Raw genomic sequence first — 21,557 nt, forward strand, 5'->3', positions numbered from 1 at the left:
GCAGATGCTTGGGCAATCTGACCTATGCTTGGGGAGTTGGGCTTCAACTAGCAGAGAGAAAGAAAGAGAGAGTCAGAGAGAGAGAGAGAGAGAGAGAGAGAGAGAAAGAGAGAGTTGTGCATCATCAATGCCAAGGCTTCTAATGTTCAGCTATATGTGACTGTCACTGTCTTTACAACATTTGTTCTATTTACGGTATTTGTTGTTGTAAGAAATGTTTTTTGAGTTCAGTTTAATTTCAATTTTGTGTTGCACTTAATCTGTATGTAACCTACACACATCTGAACAAAAATAAACTCAAATGTATTACTGTAAGATTTACATTTACATGATAGAAACAGAAATCAATGACATAAAATCAAATGGGTCATATATGTAGATAGAAGTAGTTTCTGTCAACAGAAAATAATAACTTTAACTTTAATAATAACAGGAATGATGACCAAATAAGAAATATACAAAACTCACCAAATGATTGTGTTTGCCTCAATAAAATATGCACCAAAACACCAAAAGCCTTAAAGACCACCTTTAAATACATTCTAATCAACACCCCTTACAAACTCATATATCAACTTATGAGTGTTTCAAAAATGGAGAAGTTTTCCAACAACAAATATCTTATGAAGTGGGACTGTGTTTCTTGTATTTGAGCCAGATGAATGGAAGTCTTTTGTCCTGCTGGCAAGAGCCCCCTCCTCAGACTTCTTGTTTGCAGGCTGGGGCTCTGACAGGGGATTTCCTCTAGGTGAAAAAAGAACCTACAGACGTGTATCGTTGCAATGACTTGTTATCGAAACTACTGGTGCTCTCAACGTGGCACGTTAACACTTACACACACAGCATGAGCACAGGCACACACACGTTATACTCTTAAAATAGTGAAACCACATAACACATTGTATATCATCCAATAAATGTAAAGAGAACATGTTTTTTTGCCTAAGAGCTCTACAACCCTAAAGGCTGTACTGTTAATGCTGATGACAGTAAAATTCAGACAACTTGATTCTCTGTCTAATCATGTCTGCTGTCAAGGATACTTTATGTGCAAAAGTAGTTTTTACTTTAGACTGTTTTCATATGATTTTTTAAGATTTAGGGTCATCTAACTGGTTCATTCGGTGTCAAATAATCTAGGGTTTATAAATGAAATCAAGTAAAACATTTGGTAATTTCTCTCACTTCATTTGTTAGAAACACTTTGTCATGGATGCATAGTGTTTAGGTTATGGATATATATTTATTTAAAAAATTCAAAACAAATGTTTAAACAAATCAGGTAAACATCTCACTACTGTCATTACAACCACCATTACGGCCCTCCTAATAATAAACACTGTAATATGTCTGCAGTGATGAAAAAATGCAGTGATGACAATACATGCTTTGATTCTGATATGCTTTTATTCCCTGTCATTGTTAGTCATGATTGCAAAGCACACATTGAACTTTGGATCGAGGGGAAAAGGCAAATGAGGTGACGGTACCTGTAAAAGGGCGGCTTTAGGACCCAGGAGGGATTCGGATGTCGATCAGACACAAGGCTTGGTTGGTATAATGAGAGAACGACCGTAGACTTCGTGTCCACGAGGATACATGAATCAGAAATACGCATGGACATAGTTCCTGAATAAGTTCTCAAAGAATTATAACAATGTTCCGGAATAACGTTTGAATTGTTCAAGGTACAGTATTGAGTTTAATTTCTGTATTCATTATTGACGTGTCTCATTCAAAAAAGGGTAGTTCCCATTGTAGTTATTGGGATGCGGATATCTTCACCCCATCTGCTGTGCTGGTAGGCCTACAACTCTTGTCAAAAAATAGAAACATTAAGAATTTTTATAAACATTTAATAAAACTAGTTGGAGGTTTAATTCACCAGGTTATTTGCTTCATTTTTTACGTGCATAGCCTTTATTGTAATTGAACTTGCCACCCTTCTCCATAGTATATAGCCAATAGCTTACCTCACAAAGAATGTTTGTAAAACATTTTTAGCAGATCACGCAGCTAACGTTTTTTTTTTTGTAAAAATGAAGGACCTTCAAGCTCATGTTTACCCCAATGTTTTGCAACCCCGGACGAGTGAATCGATCTGCCGCCGTATCAGTGCAATTGGTGACAAGTACGACAAAATAAGTTTCCCCCCTCTTTTCAAGCTTAAAGCCTATATATAGTATTCAAACTTTGAGGATTACAATAAGGCGGTTGTTTGTTGGCGTGATGCTTTGAAACTACAATTATGAATAGAACAACTGCAGAGGATGTTCCATTGACTGGTTTTCTTCATTGTCTCGTGAACGTACTGCGAGAGAACAAGGAAGCAGCCTTTTGCAGTAACACGTGTGATAGGCTACTGTATTCGTACTGTAACAATGATACTCACTTTTAAAGATGGGGAAACATTCTATTATTGTTCAGGATGGCAGTCGCTTAGTGTATGGATAGAGGGAAACACTGATTGACATTATAGATCGTGCAATAAGTAAATGCGAAGCTCCGGATAAGAATAGCTTACTGTTATTGATACTAAAAGTGATTAGGTGCTTATTTTCAATCGATCTGGATATCATTCATGGTCCTGTAATATACATGTGTGACTTTGCATTGTTAAACCGTCACTGGATGGATAACCATGCAGCATATATTTCATGTTGGTCATTCATCACGTCTTGACAAAAGCAAGAAAATGTAACCGTACATTATCTTCAATACCTAAGCACATTTAAGGAATTTGCATAGGCCTACCATCAGACAATGTGTCAGTACAAATTGTACTGAAATTATATGCAGGTACAGGTATTATTTCATTTTTTGACCACATCTAACACAGATTTACTCTTTCAGAGAGTAGAGATGTATGCTTTGTTTCATGCTAAGTCAGAAACATAAGTACTTTAGAAACATTGGTTGAGTACTCTGAGATTTTCATACTGTACATCATAACTATTTGACATTCTCCTCTCACAAAACCAGTGTTACCCCTAGTCATGCAACTGTACTCATCACATCCCTGAAATCTGGTACTTGAATGTGGATTATCTTGAGAAGGACACACAGTCAGTCAGTCAGTCAGTCACAGACACAGCAAGGAGGTCAGACAGGATTCAAGACAGATTTGTGTGATGCCATTTCAGTGATGCATTGCCATTTTCTCAGTGAAAGAAAGGGCACACAGTACACAAAAATAGCTGTTTTAATCGAATTGGTCTTTGCTTCTGACGCTGTTAATAATAATAGACTGTGACAATATGAATGTCTAGATGGTAGACGAGTGTCTGGCTGACGAAACGGTTTTGTTTCCTGTTGGAGTGGGGCTGTGAAGTTACATGGACCTTGTTTGCCTGTGGATGTAAATGTGCCACTGATCTTATCTTGAGTCCAAGGAATGCCACTGGAATGTGCTGTGGTACAGACAAGTGTATTGTACTGGGTAGAGCAGCAAGACGCTCAGATGAGGCTCAGATCTGGCAATTGGCTGAAATCCCATGTGCACACACACACACACAGCTCGCCACATGACAGTTCGACAACAGGTCCGTCGCTTCCACTCAGAGCCCTCAAAGCTCTTCAGTGTTTCTGTGTTTGGAGAAGATAACACCGGTATGTCCTATACCCGGAATGCACTCAGAGGTCAAGGAGTAGGGCAACATGAAGGATATCAGTCCAGCAAGATGTCAACATTTGAGGATTGCAGCCCAATTGTATAGACACCCACATTTTCAGAGAATGTCTGAGAAATCAATGGAATGAATTTCAATTGTTTGTCCTATTATTAAAATCGTCAAATTCTTGTCTTATTAAGCACAAATCCCATTAGCCATTATGTTTAACTAAGGTTGGAGCCCCATCGGTCCAAGGTTTATTTATTGTAATTTCCTGATGTGCATTGATCAGGAAACAGGCTAGTTCTCCTGAAGACACACCGCTCACTAATTGCATAAAAAACCCTGTTAGCCCAACTTCACGCTCGTCAGAAAAATGTGGCATCTTACTCAACGCTGTCCATTTGAGACAGAGGGGGACGGCTGTTGCTTAGTTACCTAACATAAAAACAAACAACTCTCTAAAAGCTGTAATTCAGAGGCGAGCAGCCCTTGTCCAGAGTCATTAGAATTCAATGGATGAATCTGGAAATTAGTTTTATATTTGGGTCCTGTAAATGGAAATCCGGCGTCTATTCTGATCACCCACACATTGTTCCTTGTTGTCTCTGCCCATTCTGAACATTAATGATTACCTCAAAGGTTATCGATAGGCTTGCTTTTCAAGCTATAGACAAACATGTTCGACATATTAGCTAAAGTGAAGCCGGCTGCTCCGAATGAATGCTTCGAGCAGCCGCCTGTTGCCCTTCTGCACACCTCAAAGGTTCACTTTCTCTGGTGAATCTTTGTCTTGCGTTTCATCTATCTGTTAAATGATTCACAGTAGGACATGCCCTGTCAAAGAAAGCCATATCCAAAAACAATGATCATTTGGGGAGTTCCTGCATGGTGCAGATTCATACAAACCATCACTGTCTAAGAACCTGAGCTGCACTTCAAATACTAAGTGGCTTTGATTTATCCTAAAATCCATAGTTTGGCTGGCAGTTTGGTTCTGTAGTAATAATTTGATTTAGGTGTGTTGATTTAGTGACAAAGAATAAAGTCACTGTCAATTTTTTGCCAAACGGACAAATTATTTGGCTCTGTTTACTCAAAACTATTGACAAAAAGCAGGTTCTCTGGAAAATCCTTCCTGGGCTCCACAGTCACCACCTCTCGCCTCTGAAAGGGCGGACAAGCTCTGTACCAGCGGGATGGACCCATTGAACCCTGTTCACCGTGACCCCCCCCCAAAAAATCCCGCCGCACGCTGCAGCAGAGCCACATGTCAGGGCTACAGTAGCGTCATGCTACAGAGAGTTCCGTCCACCGGCGTCTCCTGAACCCCAGCTGTGGATCTGAGAAAGAAGTGCTGCGTGGCTGAAAAGCCCCATCCTCTGCCTGTCCCCCCTCCAACCCCCCCCCCTCTCCGTCTTTCCCTCTTTCATCTTTTTATCCGCTCTCTTCCCCCGTTGCTTGGGGGCGGGGCACTCTCTATGGCGAGCAAGGGGCAGAAATGTCGAGTGAGGTGGTTGGGAGGACGGCGGCGGCGGTGCTGTTCGCCCCCTAGCCCCCCCCCCCCCCCGCTTCCACCTACCCACCACACACATACACCTCCCTCCCTCCCTCCCTGTCGGTCTTCCTCTCTTCCATCGTTCTCGGCTGCTTTCTTCCTCCCGGCTCTCCTTCTCCCTCCCGCTCGGCCACGTGATCGGCTGTGAGGGCGTTGGGTTCATTCGAGTGCTGCAGTGAGGGAGTGTATGGATGTGTGTGTGTGTGAGAGAGAGGGAGCGAGTGTTTTGGCTGTGGGCCCAGTCTCTCTTTTTTTCTTTTCTCCGCAGCCTGTCGGCAGTGGTAGGGTGGGCGGGCGGGCGGGCGGGCAGGAGGCTGGGTGGGGAGGAGGAGGGCCTCGGGGCTACAGCAGTGTGCCGGTGGCTCCCTGAACCAGTGGGGAATGTCAGTGTGAGGTCCCAGGACAGTCGTGTGTGTGTGTTTACATTTGTCTAAACATGCCCAATGAGCAAACACCGATGGGGCGCTGAGCATATTCGATTGGTTTGCGTGATAATTATGCTCCGAACAAGGTTTTTGACTTGAATTGTGCATACTGTCCGTGTTCCCTATATTTGTTTAATTTGTCTCTATAGGCGTGTTTTCCCCCAAAAGTGTTTCTGTGATGGTGGGCTACGTTTTAGCAATTGAATAATATTTGTCTTGCTTGTTTTTGTGCATCCATGTGCTGTCGGACGCTTGTTTCAATTCACACGTGGGGGGGGGTGTGTGTGCGCCTGGACTCTGCGCGGTATCTGCAGCTCTGGGGTGTGATCCACAGGGGCAAAAAGGGGCCCCTCATGTCGAGCTGTTGTTAAAGATTTCTCTCGTTCACAGGAACACTGTGTACTCTCAGTGCATTCCAAGAAGCCAGACATAGAGAAGTGGTGGGGGGCGTGTGTGTGTGTGTGTAGAAGAGAGGGGAGGGGGAGATGCAGCAGACGACAGGTTTCACAGTGCACTTGGTTTACCTTTTTAGTTGCTTGTGATCTCAACCAATAGGACCCTTGCTGCACCAACCGTTACTTTGAAGCTGTCTGAGCTCGAGGACAACAATTCACAGAAGGCGTTCGGTTTGAGATTCACCCCTAGGTACGTCTCCTGAAAATGTAACAAGCTGATGTTCTTCTCTATGGCCATCAGGAGTTTCTGGTTTTATCCAAGCCATGTGTTTGACGCTGTGCACAATATCCATCCCAAGCATGCTGTCTACCACAGGGTTTATGGAACTAAGCTAATTTTGACGGGCCACCAAGTCTAAACGGCATAACGGCAACACTTGCCCTGCCCGTCTCCCCTTCCTCCCCATCATTTAACCCTCTGCTTAGTCCTGTCAGCGTTCTTCCTGTGCTGCATGAGGGCTGTTTGACACTGGAGGCTCCTTGTACTGCAAGGCAGCAAAACTACGAAGGGCACCACAAGGTCTACGAGCATCGTGGACTTCCTGTTCTGCCGGCGCAGACAAAACATTGCATTTTCCCCACCTCTCTCTGTCTCTGTCTCTTTCTCTCTCTCTGTCTTTCTCTGTCTCTGTCTCTCTCGGGTTGTTGTCCAACCCTTGTGAACCCGGTTTGTTTGTGGAATGAGGCAGACATCAAGACAGCCTCCAGAGACCATCCAGACATCCAGAATGTCTGTTCACCTTTTTTTTTTTTTTTTTTTTTTTTTACATTTTAATAATGGAAGTCCAGCATTTGAGTCGATTTTCACACCAAAATAGTACGAGTTAAATCCCCTAAATAGTATGTGAATTGATAGCATTTTATTTTTATGATCGTCATGTCTCTTATGGAGCCAGAGAGAGGACAAGGTACCCTACCTGAAAAGGAAACAGAGAGATGATGATAAGGATTGATCAGGTAAAATCACAGTATGGCTAATGGCTTGACCTTTACATCGGCTGACGAGTTGGGTCAAACCGTGGTCTGTTTGTGCAGTTGAACTCCACTTCCCCTTTCAAATCGCCTTTGGATTTTGAACTGCGTATCAGTCAGCGTGTTGATGCAATGACGCTGACATTTTGTGGCAGTAAAGTCTATTGATGCTAGAGGGGTCCTTCAAAGGCCATTTATGAATGTTTTTCCACACGATACACTCATTCAGTGGATAGGGTTTGATATCTGTAATTGTATGCAGACCATCAGGCTTTGAATTGGAGTTAGCTCAAGTGATTTAAGTTTTTTGGTTATAATATACAGTTAGGTCCATAAATATTTGGACATTGACACAATTTTCATAATTTTGGCTCTGTATACCACCAAAATGGATTTGAAATGAAACAATCAAGATGTGCTTTAAGTGCAGACTTTCAGCTTTAATTTCAGGGTATTTACATCCAAATCAGGTGAACAGTGTAGGAATTACAACACATTTTATATGTGCCCCCCCCTTTTTAAGGGACCAAAAATAATTGGACAAACTAACATAATCATAAATCTAATTGTCACTTTTAATACTTGGTTGCAAATCCTTTGCAGTCAATGACAGCCTGAAGTCTGGAACCCATAGACATCACCAGACGCTGGGTTTCGTCCCTGGTGATGCTCTGCCAGGCCTCTACTGCAACTGTCTTCAGTTCCTGCTTGTTCTTGGGGCATTTTCCCTTCAGTTTTGTCTTTAGCAAGTGAAATGCATGCTCAATTGGATTTAGGTCAGGTGATTGACTTGGCCATTGCAGAACATTCCACTTCTTTGCCTTAAAAAACTCTTTGGTTGCTTTCGCAGTATGCTTCGGGTCATTGTCCATCTGCACTGTGAAGCGCCGTCCTATGAGTTCTGAAGCATTTGGCTGAATCTGAGCAGATAATATTGCCAGAAACACTTCAGAATTCATCCTACTGCTTTTGTCAGCAGTCACATCATCGATAAATACAAGGGAACCAGTTCCATTGGCAGCCATACATGCCTACGCCATAACACTACCTCCACCATGCTTCACTGATGAGGTGGTATGCTTTGGATCATGAGCAGTTCCTTCCCTTCTCCATACTCTTCTCTTCCCATCATTCTGGTACAAGTTGATCTTGGTCTCATCTGTCCATAGGATGTTGTTCCAGAACTGTACAGGGTCTTTTAGATGTTTTTTGGCAAACTCTAATCTGGTCTTCCTGTTTTTGAGACTCACCAATGGTTTACATCTTGTGGTGAACCCTCTGTATTTACTCTGGTGAAGTCTTCTCTTAATTTTTGACTTTGACACAGATACGCCTACCTCCTGGAGAGTGTTCTTGATCTGGCCAACTGTTGTGAAGGGGTTTTTCTTCACCAGGGAAATAATTCTTCTGTCATCCACCACAGTTGTTTTCCGTGGTCTTCCGGGTCTTTTGGTGTTGCTGAGCTCACCAGTGCGTTCTTTCTTTTTAAGAATGTACCAAACAGTTGATTTGGCCACACCTAATGTTTTTGCTATCTCTCTGATAGGTTTGTTTTGATTTTTCAGCCTAACGATGGCTTGCTTCACTGATGGTGACAGCTCTTTGGACTTCATATTGAGAGTTGACAGCAACAGATTCCAAACACAAATACCATACTTGAAATGAACTCTAGACCTTTTATCTGCTCCTTGTCAATGAAATAACGAACTCCCATGAGGGAATAACATACACCTGGCCATGGAACAGCTGAGCAGCCAATTGTCCAATTACTTTTGGTCCCTTAAAAAGGGGGGGGCCACATATAAAATGTATTGTAATTCCTACACCGTTCACCTGATTTGGATGTAAATACCCTGAAATTAAAGCTGAAAGTCTGCACTTAAAGCACATCTTGATTGTTTCATTTCAAATCCATTGTGGTGGTATACAGAGCCAAAATGATGAAAATTGTGTCAATGTCCAAATATTTATGGACCTAACTGTATCTAAGATATCTCACACACTGTAGGCCTAGGCCTATACATTTTCCACCCAAAAGAAGGATGCCGTTTCAAAGTATTGCCCTTTGGGAGACTTGATGCAGCATGTCTTCCTACAGCATCAGATGCTGCACCTGGTGTGAATAAAATATCGGATGAGCAGTAGCAGTAGCCTAGTGGTGAGCAGATTTTCTCCAGGCGAGGTGTCTCGTTGACAAGTAAGGATGTTCTGTGGCATGCTTGGGGTGTCCTTAAGCCCCTTCCACCACTAACATTCATTTCACCGACAGTACCCCACACTCCTCTTCAAACAGTGCAGCCTACAGCCCTACAATGATATCATCTGAATAAACAATGCCGCCATTTTGACTTTTAGACCAACGCAGGACTCCCGTGAACACAGGATACGATTATACCCACAAATGCAACAATGTCAACCCGTGTTCCACACTGCGCGTTTGGTATCAAGTGGCGCACAATAAGACATGAAGTATCTCCGTTACTGTACATCCGAGTCCTGTCCTGTCTGTTGTTTGCTTATCTCTACTGATATTAACACGGTTGGTTTTTCCCTGGAACCACTGTTGTGAGCTCCTGAATGCATCTCATGTTAAGCGTGTCTAAAATTCCATTCACCTGAGGTCAGTTACCAAAGGCTCACATCCACCTGGTAGCACATTCATTACCGTTCCATGACATACTACTTTATAATATGCAACTGCGCCCCATGTCCAGAGAGGGTTATTATGAAGCAATATTTCCACTGTTGATAGATAGGGTGTATTTTAGCAAGGGTAGTCATAACAAGGTGGACTGATTTGACAGCTGTGAAAGGGTCTGCTTAGTTTAGGAATGTCCCAAAATGTTTGCATCGCTGGATGTTGTCATCGTTCAAAAGGTTAGAGGCAAGTTTACATATTCAAAAACACATTTTTACATGATGTATTTGTATGATTGTAGGATGTCTAAATGCGTCTTTATTCACGTTGTGTACAGAGTTGGTCTGTCGAGATGGTGTTCGCGTAGAGCCCCAAAAGAAGTTAAGGGAACCTGATTTCATTTGAACAACCATTTGTCTGTTTCCCAACAGGTCATCAGTGCTGGCCACCACAGATCATCTTCAACCATTTGAGAGCAGGGGTCCATAGTGGCGCATCTTTCAACGTGAAGCCGCCCCCCCAAACAAACAGAATCCCTTCACCCCCAACCCCCATTCCTCTGCTGGGCCACCATGGGCGAAGTTGTCATAGTGAAAGAAGGATGGCTTCACAAACGAGGTAAAAATCCAGTTAATTCCGACACCTTGTGATACAAGTGACTTGGCTCCAAATTGAAATGTAACTTGAGTTCAATTTGTACTTCCGTAAGTAGCTACTCATGCATTTGGCATTGGAATACTCTTATCATTTCACCAAAGCATCCGTCTTCTTCAACAACACTATCTTATCCACATCAGTGTCTGTAGATCAATAGCCCTAGTAGCCTGTTCTTTTCTGGAATTGCTTCCTGTTGTTCAAGCTCCATTCACAGATAAACAGATCCTCAATGAAAGTGTGACAGTGTTTACAGCTCTAAAGAATGTTTACTGTTCTGAAGTATATTTATGGCCCTCCAGAATGTTCATGGTTTCTCCAAGACCACAGGCTTTACAAAGGTCCTGTGACTATGATTTTCATGACCTCTTGTTAGATTGACCATATTATCGAATACAATGGCGTTGAATCAGAATCGGAGCAACGCCCAATTTTCCCAGGTTCTGCAGACACAAAGGGGACTCAAGTTGAAAGGGGCAGATGATGAAAAACCCACTTATGTATGAAACATTTTCCCATTATGTGGAAAATAATTGAATCATTGAACTGTAGAAGGTTGTTTTTCAACTTCAGCTTGTTTTGTTTTGGATTAGTGTGGCATTCATGACCCCAGCGTTGTCTCGTGTCTATTCCGGTCCTGTCTGGACTTGGAGTGTTTGTTTTTCACTTGCACCTGCTTCACCTTTGACCCCATCAGTGTTCTGTAAACAAAGAGAATGACACCCCCCGCTGGATGACCTAACTGTCACCAGTGCATGCAGTCCTCGCCTGTACACAGCTGTGAACCCTGACAGAACTGATTTCAGAATCAGGTTATTCAAAGACTTACTGACGCTCTACAAAACAATACTTCCAGCTCCTTTAATATCACCATGTTCAACTATCGGTTCATTCTACTATGTTGCTAGTGGCAGTTATTGCCAGTATTGTTTATGCCACCGCTGTACTGTATCCATTCTTCTGATGGGCCTTAGAGGCACCGCCGACCTTGCAGAGAAAGCGAAAGGGAGTGACTGAGAAGGGTGTGGCAAAAGCGGAAAAGAAAGTCCACAACAAGCACGTGTGTTGCAGCACCCTACACTGAGGAAGCTGAGCAGCAAATAGCCGGCAAGGCCACTGGGTTTTTATGGGAGGGCCCCCCTGATTCCCCTCCCTCCACAGCCTCGGTCAGTCAGACAGTCGGACAGTGTAGCGCTGTGGCTTGAAGTTGGGGGTCATCCCAGTTCAGCTATGCAGGCAGACACCACCCGGAATGGCTCTTGGCCGAGATGAAAAGGAACGCGGCCGACGCTGGATTTGTGCCGCTCGGCACGGCGGCGAGCCTGTTTTGCCCACAAGGGATTTCAGAGGGGCGGGGCGGGGGGGGGGGGGTGTTGTCTGTGTGTGTGTGTGTTTGGGGAGGTAGGGTGCGGTACGATGCCGCTATGGTGACATCACCCATGGAAAAGTGAAGACTTTGGGGTTTTATTGTCAGGGCTCTAGGATTTTGTTTTTCTTCGACTTTGTCTCGCCTTAGTCAACTTCAAAACAAACAAACATGTTGGTCTGTAGCTTTTGGCACCTGATCTAAACATTCAAAGGTGCAAATGAACCCTATACAAAGTAGTTCATTACTGTACATGTTGAACAGGTCGAGTTGTGTCAATGATTGTATACGTTAGATCTGGATATGGACTGACTGACTAGGGACTGCATGGCTCGAACATTTCAAAATGGCATTGGAAGGTGCGATGGTGGGATGGGTTCCATACTGTAGCTTCTGACTGTAGACTTTCCCCCCCTACTACACCAGGGGCTAATCAAAGCTACGGATGGATGCTCTTGATGACCTCTCTGAGACTTTTTTCACGTTCAGATATCGTGGAGCCTAGCCAAGATGTTAGTCACCCGTTGGAAAAGCCTGCTCTGAGGAAAAACATCTGGACTCCTTTGGAATGGGTCCACCTTTCCCTTTTTTTAGCCAACATCTTAAAATGGCTGGGAGTCCTTCCATTCCAATCCCATGAGTCATACAAGACGAAGCAGAACAAGGTGGTTTTGGAGCGTGTCTCTCCGATCTCAAAGGCACCACTGTGGTGGGTGAACTGGACCCACGCCTCACTAGACGATCTTGTCAAATGGTTAGCGCCCCAAACGGTAAGGCTAGCTAGCCTTGCGGCTAGGTGGCGTAGCCACACCTGCGTTCCTGTTGGAAGAACACAACTGCCTTCGTGTGTGGTTCCCAACTGTGCTCGACCACACTTTCCATCAAAGCATTCCTTTGGCAAATGTTGTAAAGGAGATGGGGACACCGAGATCTGTCTGCAGAGAGTGGCGGTTGTGGTTCGTTGGGAGGGGTAGATTGGGGAATAAGGCAGGGTAGGGGTTGGTCATGTACTGTAACAACGGGGTTGACTCGTTTTTGCCATAAAAAAAGGCTAACCATCCTTTCCCCAGAAACCCTCCCTTGTGCTGATGGTTGAGCTTCCTGAAATGGCAATGGGATTACCTCGATGCCAGAAGAACACAGTACTAGTTGCAGTTGTTCTTGTAAAGACAGTCAGCAAAATATGATAAATGCTAAGGCTAAATAATCAGTCTCCTGCCAATCAATGCCTCCACTCCAATAGCATTTGATGAACTCTGATGAGGTATATTGCAACAAATACAATACAATGGCATTGAATGGCATGAATTATTGGTGCAAAAGCCCTATCTACTGTATACCTGTGTTGTTTGTTTGTACAGGAGGAAGTGTATTCTTATAATAAACCACACAGTTCCTTTTGAAACCACATCCTCTTCCTCGCTGGGGAGGCGGCAATTGCAACTCTAATCCAAGCTGTGTCACTGCATGCCATGTAAAGCCTGTTGAATCTATTATTTATGGGGCGTGGTGCAGGGGGGGGGGGATCAATGGCCTGAAATGGATTTATTTTCTTGTTTCCTTTAATTAAGGACAGGGGTGTTTACAGTACATCCTTGTCAAAAATGTTGAGGTGAAGAGACCCATTAGATCCATCATACCGTTCCCATCATGAATGCTCACTCCCTCAGTCACACACTTGTACACAAAAACACGCACACAGTGCACGCTAGCCTTCTAGAAGTGTCTTTAGAATTTGCATTTGATCAATATGGTGTAGACAAACACCATGCAAGACTTATTAAGAAAGAGATGGACAGTTGTGTTGTAGCAATGCTTGTTCATTAGCTCACTCTGTGCCCCCGGAGCATCCACCTGCAGTTGTTGGTAATCTGTAAGGACGGTCTCTGTCAGTCTGTCATTTAGTCAGGCAGTCATGCTGGTGTGCAAATCAAACATCCCATCGTGCTTGGTGAAACAGTTTATAAATGAGTCAGCAGCAGCAGATATAGCTTAACACTCGACTCGGTCTGAGTTTTTTTTAAATGATTGTGGTGTTTACCCATGCTGTTAGTGTGTCACTTCCTCTTTTCTAGAATCTGGTTGGTGATTACGAGAAGTGCTGATGACCACATTTATTAAAAACTGTATGAGACTCTGTTTACTAGGTGTTTTTAAAGATACAACATGTACTTTGTGGTCATTTGTTGTTATCTTGTCAAAACATTGGAAGATTCTCACATAAATACACCTCCTGTAAACTGTTTCTTACAAGTTGAATAGTCCTTGTCTTGTTACCTTGTCAATGCTACTTGGTATCTACTTTTCACATGACTCAGGCTTATTGTAGTTTCTATTGAAACCAAGACTTCTACCAAAAAAACACCTTGAACACACCTTTGGCGGATATACTCTAAAGTAAACAAGGAACACACACACACCGCGGACATCAGACAAAGGTATGGTCAACAATTTACACTCTTTACTGGTGTGGTACACACTATGTAATATACACTGCAGGCTACAGTGGGATTAAGTGAGTGTTTTGACAACATGAGAAGGAAATGGCTGTATGGAGAGGAAGTTCTGTTTTCGCAGAAACCACCAGGAGAAAGGACCCAGAAGCTTGCGGTCAACCTGACTGTGAGAGTCTCAGACACACACACACACACACACACACTTGTTGGACATTCCAGTGGAATAGCAACCCCTTGTGGCTGCAAATAGCTTATAACTGTTTTCTTAAAATCAGCAAACAAAATGTGTTAGAATCACCCTCACAATGCTTGCCTGGTATGACGGTGTTAAAGTCATGCTGGAAGAGAACTGTGGCCATTGGAAAATACTGATGTTGATCACTATTGGAATGTCCCTTGAGATAAAATGTCACCTGCTCAACTGACATTTATGGGGAAGCCCCTTCTACTCAGAACTGTTTTTCTGGTATTCAAGCATATCATAAGTTTGTGTCCAGTCTGTTATGTTGACAAAGTGTGTAAACAAAAATGGTTGCTGAGGCGGGTCAAGGGTACACAAGCCAAGCAAAAGGAAAGTAGAGGGCGATCTAACAACACAACTCTCTCTTGCGCTCTCCCTTTGTCCCCATCACTCTCTCAGGAGAGTACATAAAGACCTGGAGACCGAGGTATTTCCTGCTGAAGAGCGATGGTACATTCATCGGGTACAAGGAGCGGCCGCAGGATGTGGACCAGCTGGAGACGCCACTTAATAACTTCTCAGTAGCTCGTGAGTTAAGCCTCCTCCTCGTGACTGGCTCCTAAACGCCTGGGTGGGTGTGGGTGGGGGTGGCATCAATTCTAAATGGAGACCAATCAACGGGTCAGGTAGCCCCGGGTTCCTATGTAGTTTTAGAGCAGAACGTTTATCCCATGGTCGATTTTGATTTGCCCTTTTTAGGAGCAACGTCACAAAGGGCTTATGTCTAAACCAACCTACTCTCAAGGATTCATGTTTAGTACTTAGTTCATTTATTGGGGGTTACAGACAAGCTGTGCTTAATTACATTAAGACGATTACTCTGATTATTACTTAAAATCGTTCCATTATTATTATGACGATACCTTTGTCTTCTACTTTTCCCCCTTGCTGTGTGGCTAACCTCTCCCCTCTCTCTGGTGTGTGGATTTGCTCGCCGCCATTCGTCACCTCGCTCAGAGTGCCAGCTGATGAAGACGGAGAGGCCAAAGTCCAACACGTTCATCATCCGCTGCCTGCAGTGGACCACTGTGATCGAGCGCACCTTCCACGTGGAGACCCCTGAGGAGAGGTGGGTTAGTTTTGTTTGTATGTAACCAACCACATGCACCCGGATTTACGTGCGTATATACAGTATACTGTATACACAGTGCTGCGCAAAAGTCTTCGGCACCCAAGAGATATACAAGTGCAATGTCGAGGATTTTTATTTCGTCTTTTCATTTCATTATTTCTTTAAGCATTTTTTGCTTTACTTTTTAAATTCATTTTTTAGTAGTGCCTAAGATTTTTGCACACACATACTGTATATACACACATTCATACAAAGCTTTGTGTGGATGCGCAACCCTCATGGACTATGACGGACATTTTGCCCACTGCAAACGCTTATTTCACAATCTCACATGACAGGTAATGTATTCCAACAGCAAAAGTCCCCCTATCCAATCATCCCTCTGTTCCATCATCCCCTATCCCATCATCCCTCTGTTCCCAGGGAGGAGTGGACGAAGGCCATCCAAACGGTGGCAGATGGGCTGAAGAAGCAGGAGGAGGAGAGGATGGACTCCTCGCCTGACCCCATGGACATGGACATGTACCTCACCAAACCCAGACTCAAAGTGGTACTGTATGCCATCTCCTCTCTTTACCTCAGGCGCCATAGTGAATAGTGGTTCAATAGTGGTTCACTATTCAGGCTGAATAGTGATTGAATTCCCTTCCAATCCTATACGTATTTTGAGCCTACTTGAAATTACAGCTCAACGTTTTTTAATCTGTTTAATGCAATTCACAAAAGTATAACAGCTAGGATTTTAGAAAGGATTTTAAGCCATTTTTGTAGAGTATTCAATTCTAGACACAATTCCATGTCTCGGACATTACTTCTCTATGAGGTTGAATGCTCAATTCCTTTATTATGAAGATGCCTGCACAGTTAGTTTCTAGATCTGGCAATGCCTGTTGACAACCCTTAATCACAGCTGAACCCCACCCCAAACCATGGACCATCAGGAGGATAGGGGTTTATATTGAAATTCAATGTGGCCCTTTACCTCAGACTATTCTGTTCTTTGGAAATATGAATGATATTTGAATGTTACAGCACCTATTTGAAAATTCCCTCTTTCATTTTCTTTTCTCTTATTGCTCAGACTATGCACGACTTTGAATATCTCAAACTCCTGGGAAAAGGCACTTTTGGGAAGGTTATTTTAGTGAAGGAGAAGGCTACAGGCAAATATTACGCTATGAAAATCCTTAAAAAAGAAGTGATTGTAGCAAAAGTAAGTATGTATGTTTGTATGTGTGCATATTGTATATAGTATAATTTTATGTGTAGTAGGTATAGAATAATACATTATGCATATGTTCATCCCTATACAAAATTGTTGAATAATTATTTGGGTAAAGTTCCTCTATTTTGGTAAATCCACAATGCTCATTCAGTTTCTTTTTTGTATCTCCCAGGATGAAGTAGCACACACACTCACTGAAAACAGAGTACTGCAGAACTCAAAACACCCATTCTTGACAGTAAGACAAACCAATCAACTAATGTATTCCCCCTTTAATCACTGCAGACAGGCATCTTGATTTTTATTTTAACCATTATATAAGGTTCTGTAACAGCGTTTTCAAAGATAATGCTACAGTACATGTAAAATGTGCCACAAGAGAGCAATACTTATTATTGGTATTTCAAAGTATTTTTCCTCAAATGTTCACAAGTATGACTTCCATTTTTTGCATTCTACACCAGTGTTTAAGAATCAATTTGATGTTCTGGTTCCTCTGTTTTTCCTCCCCCCACAAAAGGGTCTTAAGTATTCCTTCCAGACTCCTGACCGCTTGTGTTTCGTCATGGAGTACGCCAACGGAGGAGAGCTGTTCTTCCACCTGTCGCGAGACCGCGTATTCTCTGAGGAGAGGGCCCGGTTCTACGGGGCCGAGATCGTGTCTGCGCTGCACTACCTCCACTCCGAGAAGAATGTGGTCTACCGGGACCTGAAGGTCAGATCACTGTTGTGTTTAAAGAACCATCATTATACTGGATTCAACTTGTCATAGAATGTATTTTATTTTATTATGCATGCGATATGGGTCACTCTTAGAGTTAATTTACTGGCTTACAGTTAAAGCTGGCTTTCCAGATGACCCCAGACACCAATTATGGAGCACTTGGCCTTAATTTAATACCATTCCAAATCTATTCAATTCTTACTATCCAGCAGTTCTAATTTAGATGATCACATTGAATATTATTTTTGCTGTTATTCATTGGGATCATGTTTTTGCGTAGCTGGAGAATCTAATGCTGGACAAAGACGGCCACATCAAGATCACAGACTTTGGTTTGTGTAAGGAGGGAATCAAAGACGGGGCCACGATGAAAACCTTCTGTGGAACACCAGAATACCTGGCGCCTGAGGTAAAGAGGCGTTTAAAAAGGCTTTTGAATTCAGTTGTTCAATTTAACAGGACAGTACTTTACTCGCGCTCCATTGACCAGTTTTTCAGTAGAAAAAGGAAATCCTGAGACAAAGAACATAGCCGAGAAAAAAAAAGGTTGTGAACCTGATTATTTTGGTTAGGTTAGATGCGGTATATTCCTATGTACTGTCGATCATGATGAATACTGTACATGATCTGGGTCCGTAACAAGAACATGAGCTTTGAAAAGCCTTAGAGTGGACATTCACGCATCTTCTCCTCTCCCAGGTATTGGAAGACAACGACTATGGCCAGGCGGTGGACTGGTGGGGTCTGGGCGTGGTCATGTACGAGATGATGTGTGGCCGACTGCCCTTCTACAACCAGGACCACGAGAAGCTGTTTGAGCTGATCCTCATGGAGGAGATCCGCTTCCCGCGCACCCTCGGGCCCGAGGGCAAGTCTCTACTGTCTGGCCTGCTGAAGAAGGACCCCAAGCAGAGGTGTGTGTTTGTGTGAGGTGTGTCAGTACGTGTTTGTGCGTGTCAGTGCTAAACTGGCCATGACCCGCTGTGGCTACCACGAGGCCCATTAGGTCTTTTCCTGCCCAATATCAAATTATATCAAAATATAATTTTCCAGTACATTATTTCTATTTGTCCTTCAAACGTGATTGTAGTGGTCGGCTTGGTTCAAACCTCAACTGTGCTCCTCTTCTCATGTTTTAGTCAATATCGGTAAATGGTGTCATTTTGTGCTCCTTGTGTAATCTATAGGTTAGGTGGAGGGCCGGATGACGCCAAGGAAATCATGCAACACAAGTTCTTTGCGGGGATTGAATGGCAAGACGTATATGAGAAAAAGGTACGTTGTCATATTGTACATGTTTACAGGTAGACAGTACTGTAAAAAATGTCTGCTCTCAGAAAGAATTATTTGAAAACTAAAACGTATAAAATATTGCTTTTGTCCACTGACACACTTAATGCACAAGACTAAAAAAAGAAACATCGAAAACAACATTTACGTGAGATGTATGCGAAGATGTTTGCACAGTACTGTACATAAACAGCTTATTAAATGGAATGTACAAAAGCTATTAATGAGCAACATTTCATGATATGCTTGTAGAACAGGATCTCATTGTAATGAATCCTTCCCTGTCGTCTTAGCTGGTTCCACCATTCAAGCCCCAGGTCACCTCGGAAACGGACACACGCTATTTTGACGTGGAGTTCACAGGCCAAACCATCACCATTACGCCTCCTGGGCAAGGTACAGTATTTTTACTGTAAATGAAATGTTGCTATAGTTACATTTAACGTAATACTACTGTTATTTCGACTTTTGACTTGCTGTGATCTGCTTTTGATGGATGTGCAGCCAGCTCCCACTGCACAGTTTTCAAGTCCAAGGACTCCATCTTGTGGCTGTATGTTCACACTACAATAAATCAGAATCAGAATACGGTTTATTGCCAAGTTAGTTTACACGTGCAGAGAATTTGCTTTGGTAGGTTGGTGCATAACAACAAGCATCAATAAATCCCAACATCTTGTATGCTTTGTTTGATTGCTTTAGTTATAGAGGCGAGAACTGCATTCTGGAATTAATACAGGAGACATTCAACAACTGTTACTCATTGTCTGTCTCTTCTTATCCTAGATGACAACATGGAGTCTTTCGATAGCGACAGAAGACCCCACTTTCCACAGTTCTCCTACTCCGCCAGTGGGACAGCCTAAAGACTTAAACCATGCATTTTCCCCCCCTTATCTTTTGTCTAATGGACCACAATCTTCAGTCTCCACCCAACCTCCTGCGATCCCTTCCTCCCGCCTACCCCAACTGCGACACATCCACGTAGGCCATCAAAGACCTCAATCATGTTTGTTTCCTGTCATCATTGTTTGTTATCATGCTGGGATTATTGGACTGCTTCACAAATCTCGAGGGTAGTTTTCGATTGCTGTCTCCTGACCTTCTCTAGCACTGAGTCCCTGAAGGAATCCACCTTGTCTTCAATAGGTCTATATCCTCTAGTGAGTCCAGTTGATAGCGAGGAGACAAGGAGAGAAGACTACTGTAGAACGATATCCACTCTCCAGCCTTTTTAAATATAGTTATTTATATTGCTTTAAGGGTAGGGGTGTCAGCTGCACAGCAAAACACCTAAGGTAAATGAGTCAAGATGTCTAAGGTGCAGCAACAGTTGATTACAAGAATATACAAACGGACACGAAAATTAGTTTACTTCAAAAGGCTTGCCTCAAACAAGAAGCACAGTCACTGTCAAACAACTAGTTTCTCGAAACGGTACACTATCTATCAAGCTAGTTGGACAGCTTTGTTACTTTGTAAGTCGGTTTTAGCATGGAGCCAAGGAAACACCAATGTGTTGGTTTTAAAGTAGTAATCCTCCTTCCCTACTCCATCTTAGTCTAGTGTGATTCATCACTGCCATTCAGCTTCCAAACACTCCAGCGTTTGTGAGAGGTAACACTAAAGATCTCTACTTGCTCTCCATGCCTTCTTAATGATGAGGAATGTGCCTGCCTTCTAGTATGCAGAAGAGCTAGATCACAGAGCTAGTCCACAGAGTCCATGGTATTAGCTGTTACATCAATATTGTTCTGTTCTTATCTCTGTTTCTCGCACCATTCAGCCTGTGTTTGAGGATAATAGTTACTTCATTGTGATGTATTAGAAAACATGTCTGGGAATAAGGCATTCCTATGTCCGTAAACTGCTGCTGCTGTCATGATTATGATGCAGTCCTTGTCAAGTCCAACTTCACGAGGCATCATAATTGTTTAAAATTGGGAAATGGTTAATTATGCAGATATGGCAGTCTCGAGGTGCAAAACTATTTTGTTATAATCGCATCAAACCACAGTATGGAAGACATGTATTCTGATACATCCATACCGTGAAAGGACTGGATGAACATATTTGTTATGCTAGACAGGCCACTATTCTTAATTTTAGGGAATCAATGTACTTTATGAAAAATCATGGTAAAAGGCACTATCGTTCAAAGAACCTTTTGAGCTGGTCGTTCTAATTATTATAATTTTTTGTGATTTCCCAATCAAAGCAAAACACACATGGAACTTCAACGGTCATTAAATATCTAGCAGACTGCTAGTAGGCTTGCTAGAAAAGCGAGAGGGAAAAAATGACATAAGATGCCTTTTTCTACCAGCATGACCTTGAATGCTGATGCCTGCATGGCTTAAACATACTAATCTGATGCTCACTCACAAATTAATTTTTCTAGTATTAAAATGATAGTAACAAACCAGCTGCTTCACATATCTTGGAAAAGGAGCACAATCCACATGCTGTCCTAAAAAAATTAGTTGAGTTGGAAATTAGAAATGTTATTAGTAGACCGTGAGAAAGGAACAGTTTACATGGTTCCTAACCTTGGGCTTTAGAGGGGCCAATGCATGCTCAAGAACACAATCAAGAGTTAACTAAAACCTCATTTTTCCTCACCCAGATGGCAACATATTCTGAGGAAAAGTAACTTGTTCAGAGTTGGCATATATATGAGACTATCTGGACTGTGTCAAATACGTGCAATAAGAAATGTGGCTAGCATTCCCCAAAAGGGCAAGTAGGGGTACTACACTCCATGATGTCTCTTTTTGTCCCACATTGAGCCCAGTATATTTCTGTTTGTAAGCAGACTGGTGCATATTGGAAAATGGAACCGCTGCCAAGGTATTACAATTAGGTGGCAA

General features: G+C 42.8%; 1 protein-coding gene across 1 annotated transcript; it reads left to right on the top strand.

The window, feature by feature from the left end:
• The first annotated feature begins 1,530 nt into the window (after positions 1-1,530).
• Positions 1,531-21,557, top strand: LOC134024826 (RAC-alpha serine/threonine-protein kinase). The gene is made up of 13 exons (XM_062467541.1): positions 1,531-1,688; positions 10,091-10,277; positions 14,776-14,904; positions 15,334-15,445; positions 15,872-15,998; positions 16,530-16,661; positions 16,846-16,911; positions 17,194-17,388; positions 17,678-17,806; positions 18,097-18,311; positions 18,585-18,672; positions 18,981-19,083; positions 19,474-21,557. Exons 2-13 carry the CDS (start codon positions 10,232-10,234, stop codon positions 19,551-19,553), a joined length of 1,422 nt encoding a protein of 473 aa, XP_062323525.1. The 5' UTR covers positions 1,531-1,688; positions 10,091-10,231; the 3' UTR covers positions 19,554-21,557.

Source organism: Osmerus eperlanus, chromosome 8 (genome assembly GCF_963692335.1).
Source record: "Osmerus eperlanus chromosome 8, fOsmEpe2.1, whole genome shotgun sequence".
In the NCBI taxonomy this organism is placed as follows: domain Eukaryota; kingdom Metazoa; phylum Chordata; class Actinopteri; order Osmeriformes; family Osmeridae; genus Osmerus; species Osmerus eperlanus.